The 22,463-nt window shown below is 69.1% G+C and overlaps 3 protein-coding genes across 4 annotated transcripts in view; 1 reads left to right on the top strand and 2 right to left on the bottom strand.

Annotated features, from left to right (window-relative positions):
- PFAS (phosphoribosylformylglycinamidine synthase) overlaps positions 1-20,184 on the bottom strand; it is a 308,075-nt gene extending 287,891 nt beyond the window's left edge. Inside the window, exons 1-7 of the mRNA XM_065653377.1 lie at positions 20,087-20,184; positions 19,415-19,536; positions 18,572-18,700; positions 17,910-18,056; positions 17,180-17,368; positions 14,760-14,929; positions 13,662-13,816 (exon numbers count right to left, since the gene is read on the bottom strand). Of these exons, the coding sequence (XP_065509449.1) occupies positions 13,662-13,816; positions 14,760-14,929; positions 17,180-17,368; positions 17,910-18,056; positions 18,572-18,700; positions 19,415-19,533 (909 nt within the window). The 5' untranslated portion in view covers positions 19,534-19,536; positions 20,087-20,184. The remainder of the gene's footprint in view (positions 1-13,661; positions 13,817-14,759; positions 14,930-17,179; positions 17,369-17,909; positions 18,057-18,571; positions 18,701-19,414; positions 19,537-20,086) is intronic.
- LOC135999901 (transmembrane protein 256 homolog) lies at positions 1,686-4,073 on the top strand. 2 transcript variants are annotated; one of them, XM_065653475.1, is made up of 4 exons: positions 1,686-1,825; positions 2,742-2,779; positions 3,235-3,315; positions 3,558-4,073. In XM_065653475.1, the coding sequence occupies exons 1-4, from the start codon at positions 1,744-1,746 to the stop codon at positions 3,699-3,701; spliced, it is 345 nt and encodes a 114-aa protein (XP_065509547.1). In that variant the 5' UTR covers positions 1,686-1,743; the 3' UTR covers positions 3,702-4,073. The 2 variants fall into 2 exon arrangements, with proteins under 2 accessions (XP_065509547.1, XP_065509548.1); XM_065653476.1 differs by lacking the exon at positions 3,235-3,315.
- Positions 4,448-13,449, bottom strand: LOC135999915 (serrate RNA effector molecule homolog). Its single transcript, XM_065653491.1, has 15 exons — positions 13,438-13,449; positions 13,183-13,272; positions 12,347-12,563; positions 11,877-12,067; positions 11,395-11,534; positions 11,162-11,212; positions 10,895-10,973; positions 9,873-10,163; positions 8,890-9,051; positions 8,456-8,609; positions 7,200-7,393; positions 6,414-6,570; positions 5,717-5,806; positions 5,095-5,203; positions 4,448-4,638 (listed from the first exon to the last, which is right to left on the bottom strand). The coding sequence occupies exons 1-15, from the start codon at positions 13,447-13,449 to the stop codon at positions 4,563-4,565; spliced, it is 2,013 nt and encodes a 670-aa protein (XP_065509563.1). The 3' UTR covers positions 4,448-4,562.
- Positions 20,185-22,463: the final 2,279 nt, after the last annotated feature.

Raw genomic sequence — 22,463 nt, 5'->3', positions numbered from 1 at the left:
GGGGGACATGGGGGGTCGGGGCAAGGGGGGGGATGGGGGGTCATGGGGGTGCAGGGGGTGCAGGGGGGTGGGGGGGTCAGGAGGGGGGACAGAGGGACACGGGGCGGGGACAGACAGACGTGGGGGGGACACCCGGACACCCGGAGGGCCGATGGGAAGCGGGGGGAGGGGAGGGGGACGGACGGGGTTTTGGGGAGGGGGAGAGAGAGAAGAAGCAGAAGAGACCGTTAGTGGGGGGGCCCCACCCGACCCCCCCGGACCCCAAATCCCCGGGACCCCCAAACCCCCCGGGACCCCCGACCCCCCCCAGGACCCCCCACCACACCGGGGGGGAGGGGGGGCTGGGGGGGTGTCTCCCCCCCCGTTTCCACGGCAACGGACCCCGGAGCGTCGCCCTGGCAACCGGAGTTCCGGCATCCTGCGGCCTGGGGACCCAGGCGTCCGGGGGGGACCCAGGCGTCCGGGTCCCCCTCCCCATCCCACCCCCCACCAGGGGACCCATGTGTCCGGGGGGGACCCAGGCGTCCGGGCCCCCCTCTCCATCCCACCCCCCACCAGGGGACCCAGGCGTCCGGGCCGCCTCCTGCCCCACTTACAGCATCACCCCCCCCCCCACCCCCCCAATTCGGTGCCGATGGAGGACCCAGGCGTCCGGGGGGGACCCAGGCGTCCGGGGGGGACCCAGGCGTCCGGGCCCCCAACGCCCCGCCAGGCCTCGCGCACGGGGCCTCCCCCCGCACCCCCCCTTCCCATTTAGGTGCCCATGGGGGGGACCCAGGCGTCCGGGCGCCCTCCCATCCCCCCCCCATCCATCCATCATCCCCAGGCCCCAAAGACCCAGGCGTTCGGGAGGGGACCCAGGCGTTCGGGAGGGGACCCAGGCGTCCGGTTCCCCCCCCACCCCCATCCATCCATCCATCCATCCCCACATCCCACCCCCTCCCCCCACCCCGGGGGGGGACCCAGGCGTCCGGGAGGGACCCAGGCGTCCGGGGGCCGGTGGGTACCTGGGCCGGGCCTACGGGCGGGGGGGGCGGGGGGGTCGGGCCATGGCGGCAGCGGCCGCTCGGTCCCTCCCGCCGGGAGCGGCTGCGGGAACCGGGAGCCGCCTCCGGGGGGGCGGGGCCGCCCGGGCCCCCTCCCCCACCCCCTCCCCCACCGCCCCCGGTGCCGCCGGCGGGGGGAGGGGGATGCGGGGGGGTCGGGACGGTGTTGGGGGGGGGGGGAATGACACCCCGAATTGGGGGCGGGGAACCTGCGAGACTTGGGGGGGGCGGGGGGATGCTCCGGGGCACCGCCAGCCCGCCAGGGGGCGCTGTGGGGGGGGCGACCCTACAATAAACAGTGCTGGGGGGCGCGGACGCCTGGGTCCCCTGCGGGGGGGTGAGTGGGGGGGCTGTCCCCGGACGCCTGGGTCCCCTGCGGGGGGGTGAGTGGGGGGGCTGTCCCCGGACGCCTGGGTCCCCTGCGGGGGGGTGAGTGGGGGGGGCTGTCCCCGGACGCCTGGGTCCCTTATGGGGGCGTTGGGGGCTCCCCTCCCGGACGCCTGGGTCCCTCCCGGACGCCTGGGTTCCCCCGGGGGGGTGTGGGGGTGTTTCCGGTGGCGCCCGCCAGGGGGCGCTCTGCCGGGGGGGGGGGGGGTGAGGGGGCGGGTCCCCGCGCCGCGCTCCCATTGGCCGGTTCGGTCGCCGGAGCGACGCGCGGCTCCGCCAATGGCGACGCCGGCGCGGCCGGAAGCGGAAGATGGCGGCGGCGCGCGCGTGGGCGCGGGTGGGGGCGCTGAGCGGCGCGGCCGCCGTGGGGGCGGCGGCGTTTGGGGCCCACGGTGAGAGCGGGGGGGGACACGGGGGGGGTGGGGACACGGGGGGATGTGGGGGGACACGGGGGACACGGGGGGTGTGGGGGGACACGGTGAGAGCGGGGGCGGGGACACGGGGGGATGGGGACACAGGGGGACACGGGGGGACACAGGGGGACATGGGGGGTGTGGGGACACGGGGGGATGTGGGGATGTGGGGGGACACGAGGGGTGTGGGGGGACACGGTGAGAGCGGGGGGGGGACACGGGGGGGCGGGGACACGGGGGGACACGAGGGGACACGGGGGGACACGGTGAGAGCGGGGGGGGGGACACGGGGGACGGGGACACGGGGGGGGTGGGGATGTGGGGGGACACGGGGGGTGTGGGGGGATGTGGGGGACATGATGAGAGCGGGGGCGGGGACACGGGGGGATGTAGGAACACGGGGGGATGTGGGGATGTGGGGGGACACGGGGGGACACGGTGAGAGCGGGGGCGGGGACACGGGGGGGGTGGGGGGGCATGGGGAGATGTGGGGGGACATGGGGGGACACGGGAGGACACAGGGGGAGACGGGGGGACACAGGGGGATGTGGGGATGTGGGGGGACACGGGGGGACATAGGGGGACATGGGGACACGGGGGATGTGGGGGGGACACAGGGGGTGTGGGGACACAGGGGGATGTGGGGGGACACGGGGGGACACAGGGGGACATGGGGGGCACGGGGGATGTGGGGCATGTGGGGGGATATGGGGACAATAGGGGATATGGGGGATATGGGGGATATGGGGGGAACGAGGAGAATGGGGGGAAACTGGGGGATGTGGGGGACACGGGGGATGTGGGGGACATGGGGACATGGGGACATGGGGACATGGGGGACACGGGACCGGGAACCGGGGGGTCGGCGACTGACCCCTCCCCCCTCCCCGCCCAGGTCTCCGCCGCAGCGACCGGGACGAATATCAGAAGGAGGTGAGTGGGGGAGGGGGCCGGACGCCTGGGTCCTTCCCGAACTCCTGGGTCCCCACCCAAACCCCTGGGTCCCCTCCCGGACCCCTGGGTCCCTCCCTGAACTCCTGGGTCCCCCCCGAACTCCTGGGTCCCCCCCGAACTCCTGGGTTCCTCCCCAAACTCCTGGGTCCCTCCCTGAACTCCTGGGTCCCCTCCCGGACTCCTGGGTCCCTCCCTGAACTCCTGGGTCCCCTCCCGGACTCCTGGGTCCCTCCCCAAACTCCTGGGTCCCTCCCTGAACTCCTGGGTCCCCTCCCGGACTCCTGGGTCCCTCCCTGAACTCCTGGGTCCCCTCCCGGACTCCTGGGTCCCCCCCGAACTCCTGGGTCCCTTCCTGAATTCCTGGGTCCCCCCCCGGACTCCTGGGTCCCCCCGAACTCCTGGGTCCCCCCCGAACTCCTGGGTTCCTCCCCCAGCTCTACGAAACCGCCAACCGGTTCCACCTCCTGCACAGTTTGGCTCTTCTGGCCGTTCCCCACAGCGGCCGCCCCGCCCTGGTGGGTGTGACCCCCCCTCCCCCTCCCCAGCCCCCCTGACCCCCATGTCCCCTTCCCCCCAGCCCCCCGTCCCCTCCCATCCCACTTGACCCCCCAGACTCCCAGCCCCCCATGTCCCCCCTGACCCGCCGCGTCCCCTCGTGTCCCCCCTGACCCCCAGCCCCCCGTGTCCCCCCATGGCCCCCTGTGTCCCCCCTGACCCCCAGCCCCCCGTGTCCCCCCCTGACCCCCGTGCCCCCCAGGCCGGGTCTCTGCTCTGCGCCGGGATCGGGCTCTTCTGCGTCCCCCTCTATTACCACGGGCTGACCGGGGACCCGGCGCTGAACCGCGCGGCCCCGCTCGGGGGGACGCTGTTCATCCTGGGCTGGGCGGCCATGGCGCTCTGAGGGACCCCGGCGTCCGAGGGCTCCCCCCACTCCCCCGCGTTCCCCTTTAAGAGGCGGAGCTTCCCCGAAGCCCCGCCCCTCCCCTCCCATTGGTGGAGCTCCGGGGCGCCGATTGGTGAGCGCCGTTGGAGGCAGCAGCCAATGAGGAGGAGGGGCGGGGCGTGTGGCTGCTGGCAGCTGATTGGTGAATGAGTTGGTGACATCACGGGCGTTGCTGGGAGATGGCCAATGACAGCCCGGCTCCCCCGATCCCCTTCCCCATTGGCTGGGCGAGCAACCAATCAGAGCAGCTGAACTAGCGGCGGCTGCTGATTGGCTGCAGGGCTGTTCCCGCCCCTCGACCTCAGCGGCCAATAAACGATCGAGATTTTAGCTCCGCCTCCATGACGTCAGGGGGGGAGCCGGGGGTGGGGGAGGGGCACAGACCCCACCCATTGGCCCCGCCCACCCCCTGGCCCCGCCCACCCCAGGTCCCCATAGAACCTCCCGCCCCACAGATCCCCGATAGCTCCTGCCCAGCCCCACAGAGCCCCCCCAGATCCCCCCCCCAGGGCCCTATAGGGCGCCGCACCCCCCAGATTCCCCCCAGCCCCATAGATCCCCTATAGATCCTCCCCCGCAGCCCTGTGGGGCCTCCCTGCCCCAGAGACCCCCCCTGTGGATCCCCCCAGCCCCTATAGCCCCCCCCAGCCCCACAGGAACCCGCAGACCCCCCCAGCCCCATAGATCCCCCAGATCTGCGGGTGCTGCCCCCGCGGGGCCGTTTATTGGGGTCCAATGGGGGGAGGGGCGTGTGCGGGGGGGAGGGGCAGGGGGAGGGGCGTATCAAAAAGGGGGGGAGGGCCGGGGCGGGGGGGCGGCTCAGAAGAAATCGACGTCCTCGGGGGCGTCCAGGTCTCGATACTCCACGATGTTCCGGGGGTCCCCGCGCACCAGCCTGGGGGGCCCCAAAATGTCCCCGAGTGGCCCCAAAATGTCCCCGAGTGGAGTGGTCCCCCAAAACCCCCGAGCGGCCCTGAAACCCCCCGAGTGTCCCCAAAACGGGGCGTCCCCCCCCACCCCAAGTGTCCCCAAGTTCAGGCCCCTCCCCCCCCGCAGTGTCCCCCAAATCACGGTGCCCCCTCCCCCACCCCCAAATCTCCCGTTTTTCCCCCCAAATCGGGTCAGGACCCCCCAAGTGGCCCCTCCCCCCAACACCCCATGTCCCCCCCAATGTGTCCTGTGCCCCCCCCCCCAAATCGGGTCAGTGTCCCCAACCCCCCCAAAGGGGGCGCCCCTCCCCCCCCCACATCGGGGTCCCCCCCATAGGGGTCCGTCCCCCCCACATCGGGGTCCGTCCCCCCCACATCGGGGTCCCCCCCATAGGGGTCTGTCCCCCCCACGCCCCCCTCACCTGCTCCGCGGTTTGTTGAGGTACCCGCCCCCCCCGCCCCCCCCCTGCCCCCGGAAGCTCTCGTAGCCGCCCCTCCCCCCGTAGGGCCCGGGGGGGTAGGGGGGGCCGCCTGGGGGGAGGGGAGGAGAGAATGGGGGGTCAGGGGGTCACGGGGATCCCCCAAAACCCCCCGTGACACCAGCGACCCCCAAAACCCCCACAGCCCCTTAAACCCCCAGCCCCCCCAAAACCCCCCAGCCCCCTCCTCTTGCTCAGTACAAGCTGTTCACTCTGGTTCCTACTGATGGCTGAACTCCCAACACCCCAAATCCCCTTGGGGACCCCCTGACCCCCCCCCAACCCTCCTCTAACACACTACGGGCTGTTCACTCTGGTCCCTACTGACGGCTGAACTCCCAACACTCCCAAACCGCCTTGGGGGTCCCCCCAAACTCCCCCCAGGATCCCCCCAAACCTCTCAGACCCCCCATGGCCCCCTAAACACCCCCCCCCAGCACACTGTGGGCTGTTCACTCTGGTCCTACTGATGGCTGTGATCCCAAACTCCCCTTGGGAACACCCCAAACCTCCCCAGGATCCCCCCAAACCCCCCCATGGCCCCCCCAGCCCCTCCCCCGCTCACCTCCGTAGCCCATCATGGGGGGGCGGGGCTGCCCATAGGGCACCAACCCCTGCGGCGTCTGGGGGGGGTAGGGCAGCCCGGGGGCCAGACCTGGGGGGACACGGGGTCACATCGGGGGGGTCCCCACAACCCCAGGGACACAGGGGGTCACCGACCCCTCCGCCCGGGGGGCACAGGGACACTGGGGGGGTCACCCACCCCTGGGGGCGCTGGGGGACACACGGGCGGGGCAGGGGCAGGGCGGTGGGTGGGGCTCACCCTGGGCGGGGCCGTGGGCGGGGCCGGGGCCGGTGGGCGGGGCTCACCCTGGGCGGGGCCGGTGGGCGGGGCTAGGAGTGGGGCAGGGATGGGGCTCACACTGGGTGGGGCCGGTGGGCGGGGCTATGGGTGGGGCTGTGGGCGGGGCCCACCCTGGGTGGGGCCAGTGGGCGGGGCTCACCCTGGGCGGGGCCGGTGGGCGGGGCTATGGGTGGGGCAGGGGCGGGGCCGGTGGGCGGGGCTCACCCTGGGCGGGGCCGGTGGGCAGGGCTATGGGTGGGGCCGGGGCGGGGCCGGTGGGCGGGGCTGTGGGCAGGGCTCACCCTGGGCGGGGCCGGTGGGCGGGGCTATGGGTGGGGCGGGGCTGTGGGCGGGGCTCACCCTGGGCGGGGCCGGTGGGCGGGGCTGTGGGTGGGGCGGGGCTGTGGGCGGGGCTCACCCTGGGCGGGGCCGGTGGGCGGGGCTCCCTTCCCGTCGGGCGGCGCCGGGCGCTGCGGGTCCATCAGGAAGTTGTTGAAGAACAAAACCTCCTTGCGCACCGCGGCCATCTTGTCCGCGTGCTTGTTGAAGATGTGCTTGCGCACGAACTCGGGGCCCTGCGGGGACGTTGGGGACACGGGGACGTTGGGGCACATGGGGACACGGGGTACATGGGGGGACATGGGGACACGGGGGACATGGGGGGGCATGGGGACACGGGGGACATTGGGGCACATGGGGACACAGGGACATGGGGACACAGGGACACAGGAACATTTGGGACACAAGGGACATGGGGGACATTGGGGACACAGGGACACGGGGACACAGGGACATTTGGGACACGGGGGGACATGGGGGACATTGGGGACATGGGAGACATTGGGGACACGGGGACATGGGGGACACTGTACGGCACATTTGGGACATGGGGGACACAGGGGGACGTGGGGACATTAGGGGACACAGGGCACATGGGGACACAGGGAGGACATGGGGGACATTGCGGGGACATTTGTGACATGGGGGGGACACGGGGGACACGGAGGACATTGGGAACACGAGTGGATGGGGGATGGGGACACAGGGGACATGGGGGTGTTGGGGACACGGGGGACACTGGGGACACCGACCACCCCCACGCCCCCTCTCTGTCCCCCCACAGGTCACCAGTGTCACCCCCACACCCCCACCACCTCACCAGCGTCACCCCCATGTCCCCAGTGTCCCCACAATATCCCCTGACCTTGAACTTCTTCCCGCTCAGGGGACACAGCCACTTGTCCTTCCCCAGCTCCTGCGTATTGGCCGTGACGAACTTCTCCAGCTCCTGCTCGGGGTCCTTGCGGCCGAGCCGCTGCGCCTCCTCCTCGGGGAGAGCCTCCCGGCCCCCCAGCAGCGGCGACAGGCGCTCCCGGAACCCCCGCTGCCACTCCAGCACTGCGGGGACAGCGGGGACACGTCACAGGGCTGGGACACCCCCGGGACACCCCCGGGACACCCCAGGACACCCCCGGGACACCCCAGGGACACCCCAGGGACACCCCCGGGACACCCCAGGGACACCCCAGGGACACCCCGGGGACATCCCAGGGACACCCCCGGGACACCCCCGGGACACCCCGGGGACACCCCCGGGACACCCCCGGGACACCCCGGGGACACCCCAGGGACACCCCCGGGACACCCCGGGACACCCCCGGGACACCCCAGGGACACCCCCGGGACACCCCAGGGACACCCCGGGGACATCCCAGGGACACCCCGGGGACACCCCCGGGACACCCCAGGGACACCCCAGGGACACCCCCGGGACACCCCCGGGACACCCCGGGACACCCTGGGGACACCCCCGGGACACCCCGGGGACACCCCGGGGACACCCCAGGACACCCCAGGACACCCCGGGACACCCCGGGACACCCCCGGGACACCCCGGGACACCCCGGGGACACCCCAGGACACCCCGGGACACTCCGGGGACACCCCAGGACACCCCGGGACACCCCGGGACACCCCGGGACACCCCAGGGACACCCCCGGGACACCCCGGGGACACCCCGGGGACACCCCAGGACACCCCGGGACACCCCGGGGACACCCCAGGGACACCCTGGGACACCCCCGGGACACCCCGGGACACCCCGGGACACCCCCGGGACACCCCCGGGACACCCCAGGGACACCCCAGGACACCCCGGGACACCCCCGGGACACGGGGCCTCCTCCTTGGGAAGGGCCTCGCGACCCCCCAGGAGGGGGGACAGACGCTCCCAGCCCCCCCGCTGCTGGTCCAGCACTGGGGAGGGGACATGGGGACACACCGCGGGGGGAGGGGGTCACGGGGAGCCCCAGGGACCCCCCAGCCCCACACTTGGGGGGCAGGGACCCCAGGACCCCCCCTCTCCGTGGGACACGGGATTGGGGGGGGCAGGGGGATCAGGAGGGGCAGCTGTGGGTCGGGGGGTCCAGGGGACACTCGGGGACACCCGTGTCACCCACCCTCTCCGTGGGACACGCGGTTGGGGGGCAGCGGCCCCCGCACGTGCAGGATCCCGCAGCGATTGGGCATCTCGTCCTCGTTCGGGTACTCGCAGGTGCTGTAGAAATCCACCGAGTGCACGATGCGCAGGTACAGGAGCAGGCGGTCGAGGACCTGGGGACACGGGGGACATTGGGACATGGGGACATCGGGGACCTGGGGACACGGGGGACATTGGGGACATGGAGGACACGGGGGACATTGGGACATCGGGCACATTGGGACATCAGGGACACTGAGGACATCGGGACATAGGGGACATGGGGACTTGGGGACATCAGGGACATGGGGACACTGGGGACAGGGGGGTCAGGTCGGGGTCACGCTGGGGACAGGGGGGTCAGGTCGGGGTCACAACGGGGACAGGGGGGTCAGGTCGGGGTCCGGGTGTCACCTTGAGCAGCTTCTCGTCGCGCTCCACAGTGACCTCGGGGGGGTTGGTGGCCTCGCGGGGACCCTCGGGGGGGGCGGCGCCGCCCCGGCCCAGCAGCTCCTCCTCCTCCGCACTCACCTCCTCGATCAGGTAATCGGTGATGTGGCGCAGAACCGGGTTACCCTGGGGACAACATGAGACAATATGAGACACTGGGGACAACATAGGACGCTGGGGACATGGGGACAGTCAGCTCCTCGACCAGGTGATCGGGGATGCGGCAGAGAACGGGGTTACCCTGGGGACAGGGGACACTGGGGACATGGGGCAGATCCAGGACATCGGGGTCTCTGGGGACATCAGGGGACACAAGGACCTCAGGGTCACTGGGGACATGGGGACACTGGGGACATGGGGACCCCGAGGTGACCGTGGGTGACCCCAGGGTGGCTGTTGGTGACCCCAGGTGACTGTTGGTGACCCCAGGGTGACCGTTGGTGACCCCAGGGTGATGGTCGGTGACCCCAGGTGACTGTTGGTGACCCTGAAGTGACTGTTGGTGACCCCAGGGTGATCCCAGGTGACTGTTGGTGACCCTGAAGTGACCACTGGCAACCCCAGGAGGCGATTGGTGACCCCAGGGTGACCCCAGGGCGATGGTTGGTGACCCCAGGGTGACTGTTGGTGACCCCAAGTTGACCCCGGGGTGACCCCAGGTGACTGTTGGTGACCCTGAAGTGACCGTTGGTGACCCCAAGTGACCGTTGGTGACCCCATGGTGACCGCGGGGTGACCCCAGGTGACTGTTCGTGATCCCAGGGTGACCCCAGGTGACCGTTGGTGACCCCATGGTGACCCCGGGGTGACCCCAGGTGACTGTTCGTGACCCCAGGGTGACCCCAGGTGACTGTTGGTGACCCCATGGTGACCGCGGGGTGACCCCAGGTGACTGTTCGTGACCCCAGGGTGACCCCGGGGTGACCCCGGGTGCTGCCCCCCCTCACCCCGGTCGTCGTGTCCGTGTCCCCGTCCCCGGCGGCTCCGGCTGCGGCTCCGGCTCCGGCTCCCGGGGCGGGCCCCTCGGGGGCGGGGCCGTCGGGCGGGGCGGGGCCGTGGGCGGGGCCGTGGGCGGGGCCTCCCCAGAGCCCCGCCCGGCCGTCCAGCGCGTGCACCAGGCGCGCCGCCAGCTGGATGTCGTGGCGCACGACGGGCCGGTGCTGCGCCAGCCCGCTCACGTTGCGCACGCGCCGCGTCAGGTCGCGGTTCACGCCCGGGCTCAGCTCGCAGTCCCGCAGCTGCGAAACGCAGGAAAACGCGGCGAAAATGACCCCGAGTCACCCAGAAACCGCCCCCCGGAACCCCCGGGGCTCAGCCCGCAGTCCCGCAGCCGGAAAATGGAGAAAAAGAACGGAAAGTCGACCCAAAATCACCCAGAAACCGCCCCCCGGAACCCCCAGGCTCAGCCCGCGGTCACAGAGCTCAAAATACACCAAAATCACATGAAATAGACCCGAAACAACCCCAAACCTGCCCCTGGGAGCCCTGCAGCTCAGCTCGCAGTCGCGCAAGTGAAAAGCGGTGAAAAATAACAGAAAACAGACCCGAAATAACCCAAACCCCAGCCCCCGGAACCCCCAGGGCTCAGCTTGCGCTCAGGGAGCTGAAAAACGGAGAAAAATACAGCAAAAATGACCAAAAATAACCCAAAACCCGCCCCCGGGACCCCTGGGCTCAGCTCGTAGTCGCAGAGCTGAAAATACACCAAAATAATGTAAAATAGACCCAAAATAACCCAGAAACCCCCCCCGGAACCCCCGGGAAAACGGACCGAAATATGCACCCGAAATCAGCCCAAATGACCCCAAAACGCAGGCAAAGCAGCCCAAAAGAACAGCCCCAAACAAACAGCGCACCCAAAATCCACCTCGAAACAAGCTGGAATGAGCAAAACAGCCCAAATTCACCCAAAATCCCCCAAATCCCCAGAATCCCCCAAATCCCCCGAACCGCCCAAAGTTTCCCGTACCCGGATGTTCTGGAGGCTCCAACAAATCTCTTTGATGTTCACGCTGCGGTCGAACGTGACCCAACCCCGGCGGAAAAACCTGAAAGCGCCGCAATTCACCCCAAAACGTGAGCGGGAACGGACCCACCCCCCGTCACCCGACCCCCGCGGAAAAACCTGAAACCAGCAGAATTCACCCCAAAACAGGCGTGTGGGGCGAACCCCAAGCCCTCACCCCCCTCAGAATCACCCGAGCCCCAAAACCCCCGGAATTCACCCCAAACTCGCCTGCGCTCGGGCTGCGGGTCCGACAGCGCCCCGACCCCCCCGAACCCCAAAACCCCCGGAATTCACCCCAAACTCGCCTGCGCTCGGGCTGCGGGTCCGACAGCGCCCCGACCCCCCCCGAACCCCAAAACCCCTGGAATTCACCCCAAACTCGCCCGCGCTCGGGCTGCGGGTCCGACAGCGCCCCGACCCCCCCCGAACCCCAAAACCCCCGGAATTCACCCCAAACTCGCCTGCGCTCGGGCTGCGGGTCCGACAGCGCCCCGACCCCCCCCGAACCCCAAAACCCCTGGAATTCACCCCAAACTCGCCTGCGCTCGGGCTGCGGGTCCGACAGCGCCACGCGCATGAACCCGGGGTAGCGCTTGCACAGCTGGGGGGCAACAAACGGGGGTCAGGGGACCCCAAAGCCCCCCAGCCCCCCTGAACCCCCCCAGCCCCCCAAGCCCCCTTTAGACCCCCCATCTCCCCACCAATCCCCCTTTTACCTCCCCAATTTCCCCCCTTTATCCCCCGATTTCCCCCCCAAATCCCCCTTTCCCCTCCGACCTGCCCCCAGGACCCCCCAGTCTCTCTGTTCTTTCCCCCGAATCCTCCTTTACCCCCCCAGTCCCCCCCAGTTCCCCCCAGTTCCCCCCAGTCTCCCCCCGCTTCCCTCTGCCCGACCGCCCCCCGACCCTCTCCCGCCCCCGGGCGCTCCCCGCCCCGCTCTCACCGCCACGATCTCGGCCTTGCCGATGTTGGGCGCGATGTTCCGCATGAACAGCGAGCAGGTCTTGTGCAGCGCCCGCGGCTTGGGGGCGTCGCCCCCCCCGGCCCCCCCCGCCCCTCCCCCCTCCTTGTCCTTGCCCTTCCCCTCCCCCTCCTCGGGCTCGGGCTCCCGCGGCGGCTCCGGCCCCGGTGCCTCTGGGGAGGAAACGGGGGGTCAGGGGGACCCCCAAAGCCCCCGACCCCCCAGAACCCGCCCGGGACCCCCCAGAGCCCCCCCGGACCCCCTAGAGCCCCCCACACCCCTCTGGACCCCCCCTGAACTCCCCAGAGCCCCCCAGAACTCCCAACCCCCCCTGGACCCCCCCAGAACCACCCCGACTAGTGACCCCTCATGCCCCCCCATGACCCCGTGTCCCCCCAGTCCCCCGTGACCCCCCGTGCCCCCCCGTGACCCCCCGTGACCCCAGGTCCCACCTGCCCCGCCCCGGGGGGTCCCCTCGTCTCCGCTGTCACTCTCGTCCCCGTCGTCCTCGCTGTCCCCCCCGCTGCGCCGGACCCGCGGGGCCTGACGGGGGGCAGGGGGGGTCAGGGCGGGGGCAGGGGGCAGGGCGGGGTCAGGGGGCGGGGCCTGACGGGGGGCAGGGGGGGTCAGGGCGGGGTCAGGGGTCAGGGCGGGGTCAGGGGGCGTGGCCTGATGGGGGGGTCAGGGCGGGGTCAGGGGGCGTGGCCTGATGGGGGGGGCAGGGCGGGGGCAGGGGGCGGGACCTGATGGGGGGTCAGGGCGGGGTCAGGGTGGGGTCAGGGGGCGGGGCCTGATGGGGGGGCAGGGAGACCAAGGGAGGGACAAGGGCGGGGCTGGAAGGGGCGGAGCTTGGCAGAAAGGGGAGGGGTCTGTGGGAAGAAGTGGAGCCTAAAGGGGAGGGGCTTATAGAAACGGGTGGGGTTAGGAGAAAGGGGAGGGGCTTATAAGAGGGGGAGGGACTTGGGAGAGTGGGAGGAGCTTGCAAGGGGAGGGGCCTAACAAAAAGGGGCGGGGCTCACATGAAAGGGTGCAGCTTGATGGGGAAGTGGGCGGGGCTTGCACAGAAAGGGCGGAGCCCTAAAGGGGAGGGGCTTTATGGAAGGGGCGGGGCCTGCCTGGTGGGGCGGGGCTTCTTAGAGGGGGCGGGGCTTCAGCACCTGTTTTGCATGGAGCCTGTGGGGCGTGGCCGGGGTGGGGCAGGGGGGCGGGGCTGGGGGGCAAGGGGGGGGCAGGGCTGCGGGGGTGGGGCTGCAGGGGGGCGGGGCTGCGGGGGGCGGGGCCTGCTCACCTTCTTGGGCTCCTTTTCCGGCTCCTCCTCCTTGCGCCCCTCCCCCTCCTCCTGCGGCGCCGGCTCCGCCCCTGGCCCCTCCCCCTCGGCCTGGGGGGACACGGGGGGTCGGGGGGGCCCAAAACTGGGGGGACCCCAGGAGAGACCCCACACACCCAAAGGGACCCCAAAACCAACCCCTCTAGGACCCGGGGGACCCCAAAAGTGACCCCATGGGGACCCCAAAAATGACCCCATGGGGACCCCAAAAGCGACCTCACAGCCCATGGGGACCCCAAAAATGACCCCATGGGGACCCCAAAAGTGACCCCACAGCCCATGGGGACCCCAAAAATGACCCCATGGGGACCCCAAAAGTGACCCCATGGGGACCCCAAAAGTGACCCCACAGCCCATGGGGACCCCAAAAATGACCCCATGGGGACCCCAAAAGTGACCCCACGGGGACCCCAAAAGTGACCCCCGTCCCCCAGTGGCACCTTCTTGGCGTCGTCGCGCTCGGGGGGGCCCTTGCGCTCGGGCTCGGGGGGCCGGGGGGGCTCGTCCCGGCGCGACCCCTCGGGCTTCTCGGGCTCCTCCTCCTGCTCCAGGACGCGCAGGTCGTGGTCGGTGCCGCCCTCCATCTTAATCACGGCTAAAACGGGGGAAAAACCAGCAAAATTCGGCAAAACAGGCGGGCTGGGATAGGCACGTTGTGGGGCGTGTCTCCTCCGCCTTAACCACGGCTAAAATGGTGGAAAAACGGGGAAAATGGGTAAAATACGGGGGTTGGGATGGGCAGGTCGTGGTCGGTGCCCCGTCCATCTTAATCACGGCTGAAACGGGCAGAAAAGCGCCAGAAACGGGTTATTTTGGGGGGTTCGTTACCTGCATCCAGACATTGAGGGGCACGGGGGCCCCATGTCCAGGAGCAGGTCGGGGGTTTGGGGGGGTCAGGGTTGTTGTGGGGGGGTCAGGGCTGTTATGGGGGCCCTGGGGGGGTTCTTGGTTATTCCCGGGGGGGTCAGGGCTGTTTTGGGGGTCCCGGGGGGTTTGGGGGCTCTGGGGGGGGGTCAGGGCTGTTTTGAGGGGTCCCGGGGGGTTTGGGGGCTCTGGGGGGGGTCAGGGCTGTTTTGGGGGGTCCCGGGGGGTTTGGGGGCTCTGGGGGGGGTCAGGGCTGTTTTGGGGGTCCCGGGGGGTTTGGGGGGCTCTGGGGGGTCCCAGGGCTGTTTTGGGGGTTCCCAGGGAGTTTGGGGGGCCTGGGGGATCCCAGGGCTGTTTTGGGGGTCCCGGGGGGTTTGGGGGGCTCTGGGGGGGCCAGGGCTGTTTTGGGGGGTCCCGGGGGGTTTGGGGGCTCTGGGGGGGCCAGGGCTGTTTTGGGGGTCCCGGGGGGTTTGGGGGGCTCTGGGGGGGTCAGGGCTGTTTGGGGGGTCCCGGGGGGTTTGGGGGGCTCTGGGGGGGGTCAGGGCTGTTTGGGGGGTCCCGGGGGGTTTGGGGGGCTCTGGGGGGGGTCAGGGCTGTTTTGGGGGGTCCCGGGGGGTTTGGGGTCCCGGGGGGTTTGGGGTCCCGGGGGGTTTGGGGGCCCGGGGGGTCCTCACCCGCATCCAGGCACTTGAGGATGGCGGGCGCGCGGTCGATGTCCAGCAGCAGGTTGTCGAACCAGCCGCGCTCCCACAGGTACAGGAACACGCGGAGCCGGTTCCGCAGCGCGGCCGCCGCCTCCTGCTGGCGGCGCCCGACCTCGTCGGGGTGGTACCGGGACCGGAACCTGCGGAACGCACCCAAAGATGGGGAACGGGCCAAAACCGGGCTACGGACCCACCTCCTTGGTTTGGTACCGGGACCGGAACCTGCGAAATGCACCCAAAAATGGGGAACGGGGCAAAAACGGGTACGGACCCACCTCGTCGGGTGGGACCGGGACCAGAACCTGCGGAACGGACCCAAAAATGGGGTACGGGGCAAAAAATGGGGTACGGACCCACCTCGTTGGTTTGGTACCAGGACCAGAACCTGCGAAATGCACCCAAAAATGGGGAACGGGCAAAAAACGGGGTACGGCCCGACCTCATCGGGTGGGACCGGGACCAGAACCTGCGGAACGGACCCAAAAATGGGGTTCAGACACCAAAAATGGGGAACGGGGCAAAAAACGGGGTACGGACCGACCTCGTCGGGGTGGTACCGGGACCGGAACCTGCGGAACGCACCAAAAATGGGGTTCAGAAACTGAAAGTGGGGTACGGGGCAAAAAACGGGGTACGGACCGACCTCATTGGTTTGGTACCGGGACTGGAACCTGCGGAACAGACCCAAAAATGGGGCTCAGAGACCAAAAATGGTGAACGGGCCAAAAACGGGGTACGGACCCACCTCCTTGGTTTGGTACCGGGACCAGAACCTGCGAAATGCACCCAAAAATGGGGAACGGGGCCAAAAACGGGTACGGACCGACCTTGTTGGTTTGGTACCGGGACCAGAACCTGTGGAACGCACCCAAAAATGGGGAACGGGGCAAAAAACGGGGTACAGACCCACCTCGTCGGGTGGGACCGGGACCAGAACCTGTGAAATGCACCCGAAAATGGGGTTCAGACACCAAGAATGGGGAACGGGGCAAAAAACGGGGTACGGCCCGACCTCGTCGGCTGGTACCAGGACCGGAATCCACGAAAAGCACCCAAAAGTGGGGTTCAGAAACTAAAAGTGGGGTACGGGGCAAAAAACGGGGTACGGACCGACCTCGTCGGGTGGTACCGGGACCGGAACCTGCGGAACAGACCCAAAAACGGGGTTCAGAGACCAAAAAAGGGGAACGGGGCAAAACCAGGGTAGGACTGACCGCGCCGGGTGGGACCGGAACACGAGGACCAAAAAATGGGTGAGACGAGGAAAATCGGGGGTCCAGCCCCCCCTTGTTGGGATGGGACCAGAACCCGGGGGGGAAACTGGGGGTCGTGGGGGAAATAACGGGGAACGGGGCACAAAAGCGGGGCCCAGCCCCCTGTCTGGGGGGGACGGGAGGGGGAAATGGGGGTTCGGGGGGGCAAAAAACGGGGTTTCAGCCCCCCCTGGTTGGGGGGTGTCGGGAACAGGCCCTGGGGGGTGAGAACAGGGGTCGGGGCTGGGGGGCCCCCCCGTGCTCCCAAATGGGGCGGGGGCCCCTGTGCCCCCCCGGCGTGTGGGACCCCCCTCCCCCCTCCCCCGTTGGTGGGGTCCCCCCCCCGCGGGCGCTTTTGGGGGCGGGGGGCGGGGGGGTCTCATACATACGCTCGTCGCAGTCGCCGTCCCCGCGGTTTTTAACCAAAATCGCCTTTTTTTTTTGGCCTTATTTTAAAGCAACGTCGCCACGCAAAAACAAAAAAAAAACGGCTCGGAAAAAAAAAAACCCTGAAAATCTTCCGCGAACGGGTCGAAATCGGCCCAAAAAAAGCGGCCGGACGGGGGTGCAGGAGGCAGCGCCCCCCCCCCCCCCCCCCCCCCCGCCCCCCGCGATTTTGGGGCTAAAAAGCGAAAAATAAAACAACAAACGGGCCCTGGCTGCGTCCTGCACTTGGCGCTACCGGCCGCATTGTGCGCGACCCCCTGCCTGTCTGCCCGCGGGGTTAATTACGGCAATTAGCGCGGTAACGAGCCCCGGGGGGTGTTAATTGGGGGGGGTCTCCAGGCCACGGCGGACGCTCCGGAGGGGGAAACCTCAACCTCGGCGCTTCGGGAGAGAACGGAACGGTTAAAACAGCAGGAAAGAGCAAAAATTTTTAAAAAAATCAAAGCCGGGGGGGCCCCCAAATCCCCCCCCCCTCAAAAAGGGGGGGCCCCCCAGCACTAAGCCCCTTTAACCTAAGACCTGGGGGGGTCCCCCATCATTAAACCCCTTTAAATGAAACACTCGGGGGGGCCCCGGGTGGAACTAAAGCGGCTGAGCGGGTCCTCCCCCCTCACCGGGGCGCTGCGCAGCGCGTTTTCGGCGGGTTTTTGGGGTTTTTGGGGGTTTTTCGGGGGTTTTGGGGTCACGTACCACTCCTCGTCCTTGTGCGCCAGGAAGAACTCCTGCAGCTGCTGGCGCCGGAACTCCAGCTTGTAGTCGTTGTAGCGCTTGACGGCCTCGGTCTCGTCCACCGCGTCGTCCAGCGACAGCAGGAACTCCTTGAACGTCTTCATGACGGGGGGGGCCGGGCCCAGCTCCACCTCCGCGATGCTGCCCAGCCTGGGGGGCACGGAACTGGGCTTTGGGGGCGATGCTGGGGGGCGTGGGGGCGATATTGGGGGGTGTGGGGGCGATGTTGGGGGGTGTGGGGGCGATATTGGGGGGTGTGGGGGTGATGTCGGGGGGTGTGGGGGCGATGTTGGGGGTGTGGGGGCGATGTTGGGGGTGTGGGGGCGATGTTGGGGGGTGTGGGGGCGATGTCGGGGGGTGTGGGGGCGATACTGGGGGGTGTGGGGGCGATGTTGGGGGGTGTGGGGGCGATGTCGGGGGGTGTGGGGGCGATACTGGGGGGTGTGGGGGCGATGTTGGGGGGTGTGGGGGTGATGTTGGGGGGTGTGGGGGCGATACTGGGGGTTTGGGAACGTTACATGAAAGTTTGGGGCCGTTATTGGGGGTTTCCAGGGGGTTTGGGGATGTTCTGGGGGGGCCGGGCCCAGCTCCACCCCTGGGAAAACTGGGGGCTCAGGGGGTTTTGGGGTGCACGGGGGTCAGGGGGTGCGGGGGGGGGGGTCAGGCAGTTTCGGGGCGCAGGGATCCGTACCTGGCCTGGATGGGCAGCAGCGGGTGCTGCAGCACGTGCATGTCGGGGTGTCCCCAGGGTTGGGGGGGGCCGTAGTTGGGCCCCGACCCCCCCCCGCTGTAGGGCAGCTCGTAGGCGCTGTGGTAGGGGTCCCCGCCATGGTCCTCCCTGCAGAACAGGGGGGCTGCGGGTCACAGCGGGGCTGGGGGGTCCTGGGGGTCCAGGGGGGGCTTGGGGTTCCAGGGCGTTTGGGGGTCCAGGGGCAGGTTTGGGGGCTCAGGGCAGGGTTGGGGGTCCAGGGGCAGGTTGGGGGCTCAGGGCAGGGTTGGGGGTCCAGGGGCAGGTCGGGGGTCCAGGGGCAGGGTTGGGGGTCCAGGGCAGGGTTGGGGGTCCAGGGGCAGGGTTGGGGGTCCAGGGCAGGGTTGGGGGTCCAGGGCAGGGTTGGGGGTCCAGGGGCAGGGTTGGGGGTCCAGGGCAGGGTTGGGGGTCCAGGGCAGGGTTGGGGGTCCAGGGGCAGGTTGGGGGTCTGGGGGCAGGTTGGGGGTCCGGGGGCAGGGTTGGGGGCTCGGGGCAGGGTTGGGGGCTCAGGGCAGGGTTGGGGATCCAGGGGCAGGGTTGGGGGTCCGGGGGCAGGTTGGGGGTCCGGGGGCAGGGTTGGGGGCCCGGGGGGGTCCGTCACTCACCAGTCCCTGCGGAGGCGTTTCTGGGGGGGGCTGAGCTCGTGCCGGGGCGGGGAGAAGCGCTCGCGCCGGCCCCGCTCGTACTCGCGGTAATCGGCGCGGCTGCGGCGCTCGCGCCCGCGCTCCCAGTCCCTGCAACCGCGGCACCGGTCAGGGGGACACGGGGGACACGGGGACATGGGGGACACGGGGGACACGGGGTCAGGAGGGTCAGGGGGGTCAGGGACCCCCCAACTCAACCAGAGACCCCCAGGATCAGGGGTTGTCCCCGTGTCGCCCCCCGTGTCCCCCCAGGCTGGTCCCTGCGGGGGGGCGGGGGGACTCAGGGACCCCCAGGGTCAGTTTTGGGGTACCAGTCACCCCCGGGTCAGTTTTTGGGGGTCAGGGGGTACCAGTGCCCCCCGAGTCAGTTTGGGGGTCACTTTTGGGGGTTGGCACCGGTCGCTCCGGGTCAGTTTTGGGCGCCAGTTTGGGGGGTCAGTTGGGGTCACTCTGGGATCGTTTCGGGGCTGGTACCGGTCGCTGCCGGGTCAGTTGGGGGTCAGTTGGGGGTCAGCTGGGGGTCAGTTTGGGGGGCCAGGTGGGGGTCAGTTGGGGGTCAGCCGGGGTCAGCTGGGGTCAGCTGGGGGTCAGTTGGGGGTCAGTTGGGGGGTCAGCTGGGGGTCAGTTGGGGGTCAGCTGGGGGTCAGTTGGGGGGGTCAGCTGGGGGTCAGCTGGGGGTCAGTTGGGGGTCAGTTTGGGGGTCAGTTGGGGGTCAGTTTGGGGGTCAGCTGGGGGTCAGTTGGGGGTCAGTTTGGGGTCAGCCGGGGTCAGCCGGGGTCAGCCGGGGCAGTGTGGGGCCGGTACCGGTCGCTCCAGTCGTCGCGCCGCCGCTCGTCCCGCTCCCTCGAGCGCTCGTAGTCGCTGCGCTCGCGCCGGAACTTGTCGCGGCGGCGCCGGTCGTACTCGTCATCGCTGTCCCCCATGGCCTGGAAAACGGGGAAAACGGGGGAAAACGGGGTTCAGAGGGACCCCAAAACCCCCCAAACCCCCTCGGACTCGTCATCGCTGTCCCCCATGGCCTGGAAAACGGGGAAAACGGGGGAAAACGGGATTCAGAGAGACCCCAAAACCACCCAAAACCCCCATTGTGTTCGTCATCACCGTCCCCCACGGTCTGGGGAAAAAATGGGGGAAAACGGGGTTCAGAGGGACCCCAAAACCCCCCAACCCCCCGCCCCCATCGTTCTCGTCATCGCTGCCCCGGGGTCTGGGGGGGACGCGGGGTCAGAGGGGCCCGGAGACCCCCCACCCCCCCGGGACCCCGCACCCCCGAGACCCCCGAGACCCCCACGTCCCCCCACCCCCCACGTCCCCCCATCCCCCCCACCCCCCACGTCCCCCCATCCCCCCCACCCCCCACGTCCCCCCCCCCCCCACCGCTGCCCCACGGGCGGGGGGACACGGGGGGCACAGAGACCCCCACCCCCCCACCCCCCGGGACCCCCGTGACGTCACCCCGGGCCTCCCCTCCCCCACCTTCCCGCGCGCTCCCGGCCACGATCGCCCCGCGCGCCGCCCGCTCGCTTCCGGTCCGCGCCGGCCGGACGTGACGTAGCGAGGGGCGGGGGGGGGGGAAACGGGGCGGGGCGAGCGGGAGGGGCCGCTCTAGGCAGGCGGGAGGACCCCGCGGTTACTCTGTGGTTTCCGGGCGGGGGGCTCGGGCGGGGGGAGGCGGCGGAGGCGCCGCTCTGGGCGGCCCGGGCCGGACTCTGTGGTCGCGGGAGGCCGGGAAGGGGCGGGGGGAGGGGCCGGGCCGCGGGCGGCGCTCTGGGCGGCGGGGGGACGCTCTAGGCCGCACGCAGCTCTATGGTCGCCTCCCATTGGCCGCCGCGCGGCCGCCATCTCCTCGGGGTCACGTGACGGGGGCGGGCCGCCATTTTGTGTCCGCGCGGGGGCCGCCGCGAGACCGGAAACCGGTTCGGACCGGCCGGGACCGGCTGGGACCGGTTTGCACCGGTTTGTACCGGTTTGCACCGGTTTGTACCGGTTTGCACCGGTTTGTACCGGTCTGTACCGGTCTGTGCCGGTTTGTACCGGTCTGTGCCGGTCTGTGCCGGTTTGTACCGGTCTGTGCCGGTCTGTGCCGGTTTGCACCGGTCTGTGCCGGTTTGTACCGGTTTGTACCGGCCTGTGCCGGTTTGTACCGGTCTGTGCCGGTCTGTGCCGGTTTGCACCGGTCTGTGCCGGTCTGTGCCGGTTTGTACCGGCCTGTGCCGGTTTGTACCGGTCTGCGCCGGTTTGTACCGGTTTGTACCGGTTTGCACCGGTCTGTGCCGGTTTGTACCGGCCTGTGCCGGTTTGTACCGGTTTGTACTGGTCTGTGCCGGTCTGTGCCGGTCTGCACCGGTTTGTACCGGTCTGTGCCGGTCTGTGCCGGTCTGTGCTGGTTTGTACCGGCCTGTGCCGGTTTGTACCGGTCTGTGCCGGTCTGCACCGGTTTGTACCGGTTTGCACCGGTTTGTACCGGTTTGCACCGGTTTGTACCGGTCTGTACCGGTCTGTGCCGGTTTGTACCGGTCTGTGCCGGTCTGTGCCGGTTTGCACCGGTCTGTGCCGGTTTGTACCGGTTTGTACCGGCCTGTGCCGGTTTGTACCGGTCTGCGCCGGTTTGTACCGGTTTGTACCGGTTTGCACCGGTCTGTGCCGGTTTGTACCGGCCTGTGCCGGTTTGTACCGGTTTGTACTGGTCTGTGCCGGTCTGTGCCGGTCTGCACCGGTTTGTACCGGTCTGTGCCGGTCTGTGCCGGTCTGTGCTGGTTTGTACCGGCCTGTGCCGGTTTGTACCGGTCTGTGCCGGTCTGCACCGGTTTGTACCGGTCTGTGCCGGTTTGTACTGGTCTGTGCCGGTTTGTACCGGCCTGTGCCGGTTTGTACCGGTTTGTACCGGCCTGTGCTGGTTTGCACCGGTTTGTACCGGTCTGTGCCGGTCTGTGCCGGTCTGCACCAGTTTGTGCCGGTCTGCACCGGTTTGCACCGGTTTGCCCCAGCACAGCGCAGCGCAGCCCAGTTTGTACCGTTCACACGGGTTTATACCAGCGGCACAGACCAGAGACCAGTCCAGACCAGTCCACACCAGTCCAGACCAGTCCACACCAGTCCAGACCAGTCCACACCAGTCCAGACCAGTCCACACCAGTCCAGACCAGTCCAGACCAGTCCACACCAGTCCACACCAGTCCAGACCAGTCCAGACCAGTCCACACCAGTCCAGACCAGTCCACACCAGTCCACACCAGTCCAGACCAGTCCAGACCAGTCCACACCAGTCCAGACCAGTCCACACCAGTCCAGACCAGTCCAGACCAGTCCACACCAGTCCAGACCAGTTTATCACAGCTCAAGCCAGTTTGTGCCAGTTCAGTTTATCCCGTTTATCCCAGTTTATCCCAGTTACCCCAGTTTATCCCAGTTTATCCCAGTTTGTCCCGTTTATCCTGTTTATCCCAGTTCATCCCAGTTCATCCCAGTTTATCCCAGTTCATCCCAGTCTATCCCAGTTCATCCCAGTTTATCCCGTTCATTCCAGTTTATCCCAGTCTATCCCAGTTCATCCCAGTTTATCCCAGTTCATCCCAGTTCATCCCAGTTTGTCCCGTCCATCCCAGTCTATCCCAGTTCATCCCAGTTTATCCCAGTTTATCCCAGTTCATCCCAGTTTATCCCAGTCTATCCCAGTCTATCCCAGTTTATCCCAGGTACCCCAGTTCATCCCAGTTCATCCCAGTCTATCCCAGTTCATCCCAGTTTATCCCGTCCATCCCAGTCTATCCCAGTTCATCCCAGTTACCCCAGTTCATCCCAGTTTATCCCAGTCCATCCCAGTTCATCCCAGTTTATCCCAGTCCATCCCAGT

The sequence above is a fragment of the Caloenas nicobarica genome, chromosome 30 (assembly GCF_036013445.1).
Source record: "Caloenas nicobarica isolate bCalNic1 chromosome 30, bCalNic1.hap1, whole genome shotgun sequence".
In the NCBI taxonomy this organism is placed as follows: Eukaryota; Metazoa; Chordata; class Aves; order Columbiformes; family Columbidae; genus Caloenas; species Caloenas nicobarica.
Note: the sequence above shows the minus strand (reverse complement) of the source record. Positions and strands in the feature narration are given on the sequence as shown.

What these genes read in the sequence shown, in the direction of transcription:
- LOC135999915 (XM_065653491.1), bottom strand. An exon ending in CCGCGTGTCCCACGGAGAGG is followed by an intron (nt 7,394 to 8,455) that starts GTGGGTGACACG and finishes CTGTCCCCGCAG; the next exon opens with TGCTGGAGTGGCAGCGGGGG. An exon ending in GCCCACCGGCCCCGCCCAGG is followed by an intron (nt 5,807 to 6,413) that starts GTGAGCCCCGCC and finishes GTGTCCCCCCAG; the next exon opens with GTCTGGCCCCCGGGCTGCCC.
- LOC135999901 (XM_065653475.1), top strand. Translation starts at nt 1,744, where the DNA reads ATGGCGGCGGCGCGCGCGTGGGCGCGGGTGGGGGCGCTGAGCGGCGCG. An exon ending in GGCGGCGTTTGGGGCCCACG is followed by an intron (nt 1,826 to 2,741) that starts GTGAGAGCGGGG and finishes CTCCCCGCCCAG; the next exon opens with GTCTCCGCCGCAGCGACCGG. An exon ending in GGGACGAATATCAGAAGGAG is followed by an intron (nt 2,780 to 3,234) that starts GTGAGTGGGGGA and finishes TTCCTCCCCCAG; the next exon opens with CTCTACGAAACCGCCAACCG.